The sequence below is a fragment of the Lissotriton helveticus genome, chromosome 3_1, assembly GCF_964261635.1.
Source record: "Lissotriton helveticus chromosome 3_1, aLisHel1.1, whole genome shotgun sequence".
Classification (NCBI taxonomy): Eukaryota; Metazoa; Chordata; class Amphibia; order Caudata; family Salamandridae; genus Lissotriton; species Lissotriton helveticus.
In genome coordinates, this window is record NC_136061.1 from 1922215900 (window position 1) to 1922225162 (window position 9263).

A 9263-nucleotide genomic window follows, 5' to 3' on the forward strand; every position below is an offset into this window, starting at 1 on the left:
CTACTATAATTTCTTGGGCCGGAAAGAATATGGAAAGGAGGAAATGCTGGCATTCTGCACAAGGGCTGCTATGCTCATTACTATACCAACAAGACATGCAAGTCATCCGCACAGTGTCTGAGTACAATACTGTAGTGTGAGTATGATTGAATGTGCATCGTCTCAGCTGTGTAAATATTATGTGATACTTTCTTTTGTGTGGTACACTCAAGTAGTACATGCGCATCACTTTTTGTCCTGCTCTACCTGAATCTTGGATTATTTAATAGTCTCTGGCATAATCAGTACTTAAAACACCCTGATCCGGAAAAACAAACACTTGCTTGTAGTGTAGAGCATGTGAGCGACAGTGGGTTCGGTGCTGGTGGTAGCACATACAGTTAAAGAGCGAGTCTTGTGGTACAATTCATTTGTACCCCTCATCTCGCCCCAAGCCTCCTTGAAAATTGTATTTATAAAACAAACTGTTATGGGGAGCCAAAACATACCTTTCAATTGGTGAATGATGTATAAATTACATAAATGGATTTCAGTCTCTGGTAGCTGTGGTAGAAATTGCCTAGTAATCAAATTCAATAAGCTTTATTCGATAATCACAAGGATATCATAAAAGCACACATTACAATAATCGAATTACAATTTAAAAAAAAAAAAAAAAAGACACATATAAATCTATAAGATGCCAGAAAAACATCACTTCACAGGAAACAGAGGAATTAACATTTTCAATAAAAAAGATATTAAGAAGACTATATAGTCAATAAATAATTATAAAAAAAATTCATGTATCATATTGACTTCCTGAACCTTAGCAGCAATTTTAAAAACTTTTCGACAATAAGTATCACTTCCCTATTCTCCAATTGTTGTAGACGAACAAAAGCATCCTTACAAGACCGCAGTCCCCAGGTCTTCAGTAGAGGTTTCAATAAAAATGTTCTAGGTACTTGATAATATTTGCAGAAAAGTATGCAATGTATATTAGATTGGGATGCAACATCATCACAAGGGCAAGGGAGCAGGTTTCGAGACCAATCATTGCAAGAGGGGAAAGTAATTAGCCGAAAAAAGGAGCCCAATCTAAATCTGGATAGGAGCATTCTTGAAAAGCAATTAATGTCAGTTGCCAAGTATAATTGAAAACCCTGGGTCATGGTGATCCTTTGGAAAGCCAAAACAGTTTTATTGTCCTTTTGAATAGACCATCTTTTGGCTTCCAAATGGTCCATTAAGAGCCTTCTCAGAGCTTTCCTCGATATTTGCTCCAGGCTCGATGGATCAATAAAAAACTCAGGGCGGCCAATTTCCATACACATACTTTCAACGAAAGACATCCATTTTATGTGTCTTGCCCCCTCCAATTTTTGGCAATCAGCTATTACTTCACGATTAAAAGCCGTTTCTGGGGTAGTCCAAAGCTTATGCCATAAGAGAATGGGCTCAGTCTTAATTGTATCAGAAATAACCGGTAGCCCCAACTCTATGTGCGTCAAATAAGTAGACGTTGATTTCGGCAAACCTAGGAGGTATCTGAGGAACTTGTTTTCTTCCTTCTGGATTGATGTTATTGTATCGAACCCCCAGAGCCCTGTCCCATAGATTGCCGTTGATACGCACTTTGCTTTGTAAATGGTGATAAGCTGCTTGACTGGTCTCCCCCCAATTTTACTAGCAAAATCTCGAAGTGCGCCAATCGCTCTTGAGAAAGCAAGCTTCCTAGCTTTTACAGCGGACTGCCAGGACACCTTTCTATGAAAGCAAATACCCAAATATGGGAATTGTTCTACAGTGTCTATCTTTTTTCCCTCAATAAATATCGGGCATGGGGTTTTCTTTATTCCCTTGCTACAGGCCAGGTAAAAGGTTTTAGCAATGTTTACCTTCAAACCCTTTTCTTTCATAAAGAGAGTAAATTTAGTGACCGCCCTTTGCAGCCCCAACCTTGTTTGAGACAAAATAGCCGCATCGTCTGCGTATAACAAGATTGGGACGGCATGACCCTCTACCTTAGGATAATCACATTCAACACTCTGCATGAAATCACCAACGGCATTTATGTAGAGCGAGAAAAGCAGGGGGGCTAAAATGCACGCCTGCCTCACACCTCTGCCAATGGTGAATCTTGAGGAGCACTCCCCTTTCTGTCCGTACCGCACCCTGGCCCCTGCATCCCTATACAAAGCAATAATAAAATTAAGAATAGATAAGTTCAGTCCTAAGTGCTCTAGAACTCTCCATAACTGGTTGTGGTCGACACAGTCGAAAGCTGAGCTTAAATCTATAAATGTAACGAAAAGGTTACCATGTTTAGCCTCGACATATTTAGAAATGAAAAAATATAGATTTAAGCTCTGCTCGACCGTACCCCTACCTGTTCTAAAACCGTATTGAAATCTAGAGAGGACATCAGCCTCCTCTGTCCAGTTATTCATACGTTTAAGGATAATACGTCCGCAATTTTCATTAGGGCATCGAGCAAGGAGATAGGACGATAACAAGAGGGTATGTGCCTATCCCCTTTTTTATATATAGGTACCACAATGGCATCTAGCCAGGTTGGAATTAGGCCATAAACATTTGCACAGTTCATAACAGAAGTTAATAACGGGGCCCAAAAATCTATTTCAGCCTTATAGACATCCACTGGTATGGCATCTGGACCGGGTGCCTTGCCAGGTCTGCTCTCCTTAATGGCAAGGATAACCTCATCACATGAGAAAACGATATCAGGGACACACTCTCTCAAGCCCACTGTACTAGTAGGAGAGGGAAGAATGTGATCCGTTGGAGATGTCCCTAGAAAACTTGGGTTGCTATACAGCTGTTGAAAATAAGCAGCCCAAGTATCTCCATCAATGGCCAGATCTAACCTATTCTCCGGGATTTTAACCCACGGAAGTGGGGCATTGACTAGCTTCCAGAAAGCCGAGGAATCACGGCTTTCGGAGGCTAACAACAGTGTCTGCCAGGCCTCCGCCTTCAATGTTTTAATCCTACTTTTGATAGCATAGCGATAGCCACATCTAGCCTGACGTATCTCAGATAAGGACTTCGGGATGGAGTGTAAGGCCTTTTTCAATGACTTAAGCGCTCGTGTGCAATTATTATCGAACCATCCTCTAAATATAGAGGGTCCTGTCTTGAACTGGCGGGTAAGTAACTTTTTTAGAGTTTCTTGTATTTTAAAAAAAAGATTCCAAAATTTTTTGAGGGTGTTCTGTCAAAGACAGGCATATATGCACATCTTCCCACCTCGTCTCTATTAAGTTCTTAAGAAGGCCAGCAGGCTCAATTTTTTCCCATTTAAGAGTGTAGCCATTTACCGCCCCTATTGAGATTGGTTGGTCATACCTTACCAAGTGAGTACGATGACTTATAATATGGGATGGTAAGGAAATAGAAAAGGCTATGGGGTAATGGTCACCATATATATGATCTAACGTATCCCATGAGGATATCAAGGAGGCGTGCATCTTAGAAAAGAATAGAAAGTCAATGGTGGAATTTAACCCTCTTCCATGAAAAGAGGGTTTAAAAGGTATCGGGGGTGAGCATAGCTCATTCGCAAAAGCTAAATTAAAATGTGCTAAAAAACTATTTAGTGCCTCCCCTGTTTTCGAATGCATAAAATGATTTGAGGTATCATCATTATTATCCGGGGAGGAGATAAAGTCGCAAAGTCCCCTTGAAGCATACTGGCAGGTGTGACAATTAAAATCGCCCATAAAGGCCATGGCCCATTCCCCCCCAAGCAACTCCTTAACAGAAACAACAGCGTGAAACAATTCATCTAGTACCCTCTCCAAACCATGTAATGGCATATTGTTGTAAAAGTTTATTATTAACAAATGGAAGGATTTACCTGTTTGAATGGAGATAATTTGATAAGACTCCGTGAGAGAATGTTTCCGTACACTCAAACCCCTAGCAATGTTAACATAAACACACAGCCCACCCCTATTTCTTCCTTGTTTACTCGGTAACGCCGGTGAATGCAATGTCTGAAAACCCAGGAGATGAACCGGGGTTTGTACCCACGTCTCCTGGAAGCAAAGAACTGAGAAAGAACTAACTAAATCAAGCCAAGATGATAAGCCGATTTTTGTGGAAATGCCCGCCACATTCCAACTAAGTATCTCAATTTTGGAAAGTATGGCACTGTTCATAGGATGATTATAGGATACCTCTATGTTATTCTCCTGGATAACCCAAAGTTGTTTGATTGAGGATTCCGAAAATTCTGCCCGACTAGCTGAACCACTAGCATCTATCATGGTACACGGAGAAACGCTATTTAAAGGTGCTACGTCAAAGCTAGCACCAGTTACAATCCCTCTCCCAGGGCTATCCACCCTTAATAACGCCAATGTGCTACCAGAAACTATTGTATCGAGCTGTGATCCAACTATAGTAGGGTCTGCATTTTTGTATAAGTTCAAAGACTCGGAAAGAAGTCCTTTCTTCGGGATACTGATTTTACACGAAGGGGACCTTACACCCTCTCTGCCATTTTTACTCCCCCAAAAAGTTTTTGTCCTCAGGTTTTTGGAAGGTACAGTAATCAGATTTTGATAGTTGGAAAGATGCTCAAAATGATTTGTCGAGGATGCATCTTGGATGGAAAGTCATTCAATATCATCCAGGCCGGAAAGAGGCGCATAGGGGTTGAAACAAGGAATATTCCACTGAGGCGTTGTAGGTGGCAGGGAATGGCCATAGCCAGAGAAAGCATGTAGATAGGAACGAGGAAAGGTGTTTTCCATATATCTTGGCCTTGAAGGATAGAAATTATGTGAATATCTATATTGCTGGGAAGAAAGATAGTTTTCACAGTGCTGTGTTGGACAATATTTCTTGCGAGGCATCAGGGACTCAGGATAAAAATAACTCACATTTTTGGGAATAATCGGCCCCCTACTAGTGTCTGTAAACCAATCCATGATATGCGAGATGACTCTGTGATCTCTAAAAGTGACAATCACGACATCGCCCTCAATGTCCTTTGGTCGCATTCCCACCCAATTTGTTCTTCGCACAGAAATTATGTCACCATTAAGGTGAGGTGGCAGTGGTCTGTTGTTGCATAGCCAATAAATAATCTTATTTTTTAGGCTGTTATAATTTTCAACAGAGCCTGATGATAAGGGCGAAACCCCTGTTAGAATAATGACATATTTGGAAGCGTCTGGGGGTAAATCCACATTTCTTTCACGAGGAATCTGGGTTGGTTTAATTTTTTCCCTGTTCAGCTGGGAGTAGGTCTTTTCATTCTCGAATCTTGCCGATTCCACGAGTGCTTTTACTTGAAGAGACTGTGACCCTTGGGGCATCTTCTTAGTGGCAGAAGAGACCTTAGTGTTCGCTAAATTTAATTTTGCAGAAGGCATTGGCACAAGAGCTGTTTTTACAGCCGATGTTACTGTAACCTTAGTTGTCGCTTTTTCAGCCTCCTTCGAATTCGATGATTTTATTTCATCCTTTTTAATTTGAGGCGTTTGTTTAGCACCTTCGACAAGGGTATCTAGTTGAGCGCCTAATCTCTTGACTCTCTCTACTATTGGTAGCAGAAAGGTTTTCAGGAGCTGTTCCATCACCTCAGTAAAATCTTTCAATGATGGAGGCACATAAGGAGGGATGGTATCAGATAGATTAGTCGAGGCCAAGCTTGGGACCCTTTCTACAATTCCAGCTAATTCCTGTCTCAGGGAGGCTTTAGATGGCAACAAGTTACGAGTAAAGCTCGCTATTTTTCCCTCGCCTCTTTTCCTTCGTTTTTTAGGAGGTGAGCGGATAATACCACGTTTATTTTTTAAGGAATTGTTTTCAATTAGTGGTCTAAATTCTATAGGAGGGGGAAGTCGTGTTTGCACGTGATAATCAACCCCTAAACCTATTTGAGCCACGGGGAGACTTTGACTAAAATGTTCAGAAGCTTTTGGATCTATGGGGGTATTTAAATCAATTAAAAGGTTGGTAGGGGGAAGTGGGTCTGACTGGGTGACAACAAATATCGACTTGTTAGTCGGCTTTGGGGTAGAGCTGATTTGGAAGATCAAAGGGATATTCTCTGTATTAAACAGATCCGCATCTGTATTTTCAATTGTGACGTTTTCTATGTGTGGTATATTTGTTTCCTTAGAGATTGGAGCAATGACAGTGTTTTTTAATAATTCAATAGAGAGGCGACGTTCCGCACGTCGCTCTGCCAGAGCTATATCTCTATCTACATCAGCAATCGCTCTCGAAAAATATTTATCCAAGGGGCCGAGAATGGATACTCCTACCCTGGATGGGAAATCATCAGCCACAGAAATAGACATTTCTAGTGATGCGAGGTCGTTTTTAAAGAGTTTTACAAGCGTAGAACTTAGAGGAATGCCCAGCCCAGCCTTGTTTGGCCTTGGAGGGCCGTAGAGGGCCCGCCCTTTGCCCGGGCTTAGCCCGGCGCAGCTCCCGTGCGCTCCCGCGACGCGGGGGGCACTCTGCTCTTTAAAGCGCCTCCTGGCGCGTCACGATCCCCCGGCGGCGGCTGGGAAACGCAAGGGCACTTGGGAGATGTAGTTCCTCCCTGCCCCTCGGTCTCCCCCCCCACTGCGGTCGCGCTGATGGCAAAGTGCTGCGACGGCAGGGAGAGACCGGGCGTTCCGCAGTGTTGCAGCCGCGTGGATTCACCAATGTGGATTGTAGCGTCACCCCACAGCTGGACCGGCACAGGAACAAGTCGGCAAAGGTAAGCTACGATAAGAAAAACGTCCCCTAAATAAAGAAGAGGCTTTAAAGTTGCGTCACTCTTTTTATCCTGTTGAAATTTTTTTCACTATATTCATATGGTTTACAGCATTACACAATTAATAGGCAATTCATACAAATCACAGGTGGCGCTAGGTGTTCCCTCTCCCTCTCCCTCTCCCTCTCCCCTGCCCCTCCCCTCCCTCTCCCCTGCCCCTCCCCTCCCTCTCCCCTGCCCCTCCCCTGCCCCTCCCCTGCCCCTCCCCTGCCCCTCCCCTGCCCCTCCCCCTCTCTCTCTCTCCCTCTCTCTCTCTCCCTCTCTCTCTCTCTCTCTCCCTCTTTCTTTCTTTCTCTCCCTCCCTCTCGGTAAGCAGCCATGACAATGCAGGCTTTATCCCGCGCTGCCATTATGACGCTGCTTTTACACGCAAGTCGTTACAACGACTTGCGCTGTTGGAAAAGGAATAGTTTAATTTTCTATTCCAACACCTTCCCTACTGTAACGTGGGCTGGAGTTGGAATTGAAAATTAAACTATTCCACTATCCAGCGCCTACAGCGCAAGTTGTTCTAACGACTTGCGTTGTGAAAGCAGCGTCGTAATGGCAGCGCGGGGTAAAAGCCCGCGTTGTCATGTCATACATCCTCTGTCTCTCTCTGTCTGTCTCTGTCTGTCTCTGTCTCTCTGTCTCTCTCTCTCCCATGATGTACCTGTTGTTCCTTGACTTGCTTTCTACTGTTGTTGCAGATGGTCTGGATCTCATTCTGATGCCGGGGCTCGGATTTGACGGGAAGGGCCGGCGCCTGGGAAGAGGCAAGGGGTACTACGACACATACCTACAGCGTTGCTTGTGCCACCCCAGAGGAAAACCTTACACCATCGCACTGGCCTTCAAGGAGCAGATATGCGACACTGTGCCTGTGTCGGACCATGATATTGCAGTGGATGAAATCCTATATGAATGTGAGGATGGTGCTACGGACGGCCGGTGATTCTCCTGCTGGAGCAAAGTGAAGTGCCTGATGTGGCTGCATAACAGTGATACTGATGCTCCCTCCTGGTGAAATCCTGTGAGGAAATCCCTATTGCGACACTCAATTTTTTGTGTCCTTCATGTGCCGTGGACTATCCAAGTGTGCTGAGGATCGTGCATCATCCAACGGAGATCTTGTAATCTTATAAAGAAATAATTGAACAGTTAAGCCTTGACCTGTGTTTGTTAAATAAAATGACTGTGATAACTTTTTTGAGCATATTAATATGAAGAGCTGTACCTTTGGCTAGTCTTTAAATGTAAGATCACATTGATATGAACCCTTTATGTTAAATGGTGATGGATGGCAGGGAAGATCTGCAGACAATTATTTTATCTATTTTATGTCACAACTATGTTTTAGAAATTCCAGTACATCATTTCTCAGATTCTGGCATGCCTACTTTTACCTTTTCTTTATGAAAGCCACATTCTACATCGGGCTGGGTTGGTGCTCTCTTGAGACTAGTTCCTGAGGGTGGGTTAAATGCACATTTCCAGTTGCAGAGTGTCTAAGACTGTTGACCAGCCATACCCCTTTGAAGTGTTAGATTTTTCCCACCAAAGAGTATCCGAGCCCAATTCCCATCTCAGCGTGGCGTGTCCTGCCCATCTTGAAGATTAGTTATGCCTCCTGATTGTCTCAGTGATATCCTGAGTGTATAAGTCCTTTTCAGAGTTATGGACTTCCCCCTGTTAAACAAGTGTGAATAGCCACTGGATTTTCATATTTATTTCCTAAATGTTGGCCTTCAGTCACTCCTATGATAATTCTGGGTTTCTGAGTCATCTTGCTTGGTTCATGAATCGTGCTATTCTTTCCCTACTCTCTTTCCAAGTTTCACATTCTTCCATGTGCCTCAACCCCCCCATGTACCTCCCCTCGGGCAGGACAACACAAATCCAAGAAGCACACCAGGTGTATGTGAAAAAGGCTGCATGAGATGGGTGTGCATCCCAATCTGCAAATCCACGACCAAAGACATGCAGACAGTGCTTAATCTGAGCCGGTGGTTTCAGATGCTTGGCACCGGCACTTAATTGTTAAACCGGCTCTTGTGACAGTCTGCCACAAGGTGGCACTGTCTTGCTAATTTAGAGATGACCACAACAACAGTCCATTATTAATTCAATATACATTATAAAAATTACTATCTGCCGCCCAATCCATTTTGTCTACCTTGGGGGCCGTGGAATAGTCTGAATCGTCACACTTGTAGGGTTGTGATGGTTAGTATTTGAGTTCTTACCATCATTGGCAGCAAACCCGCCAAACCAAGCAAATCCTCCAAACACGCTAGCTGGTTCACCCCGGAACTCAAAGCAGCAAATGACTGGAGAGAGAATTTGGTGCACCAGCGAATCACCTCACGAATGGGCATTTTCCAGGTGTTGCTGGTATTCGTTGAGGGTCTGCTTGAAATAGGCTAAGAACTCCCTGACTACCTGCCTCAAAGCCAGTTCCAACCACAGCAAATAACTCTTCAGCATCATCAAAGAG

The 9263-nt window shown here is 43.6% G+C and overlaps 1 protein-coding gene across 3 annotated transcripts in view; it reads left to right on the top strand.

The window, feature by feature from the left end:
• Positions 1-7971, top strand: part of MTHFS (methenyltetrahydrofolate synthetase) — a 138277-nt gene extending 130306 nt beyond the window's left edge. For all 3 annotated transcript variants that reach the window (XM_078684061.1, XM_078684063.1, XM_078684062.1), the window contains exon 3: positions 7477-7971. In XM_078684061.1, coding sequence (XP_078540187.1) covers positions 7477-7721 — 245 coding nt within the window. In that variant the 3' untranslated portion in view covers positions 7722-7971. The remainder of the gene's footprint in view (positions 1-7476) is intronic.
• The last annotated feature ends 1292 nt before the right edge of the window (positions 7972-9263 follow it).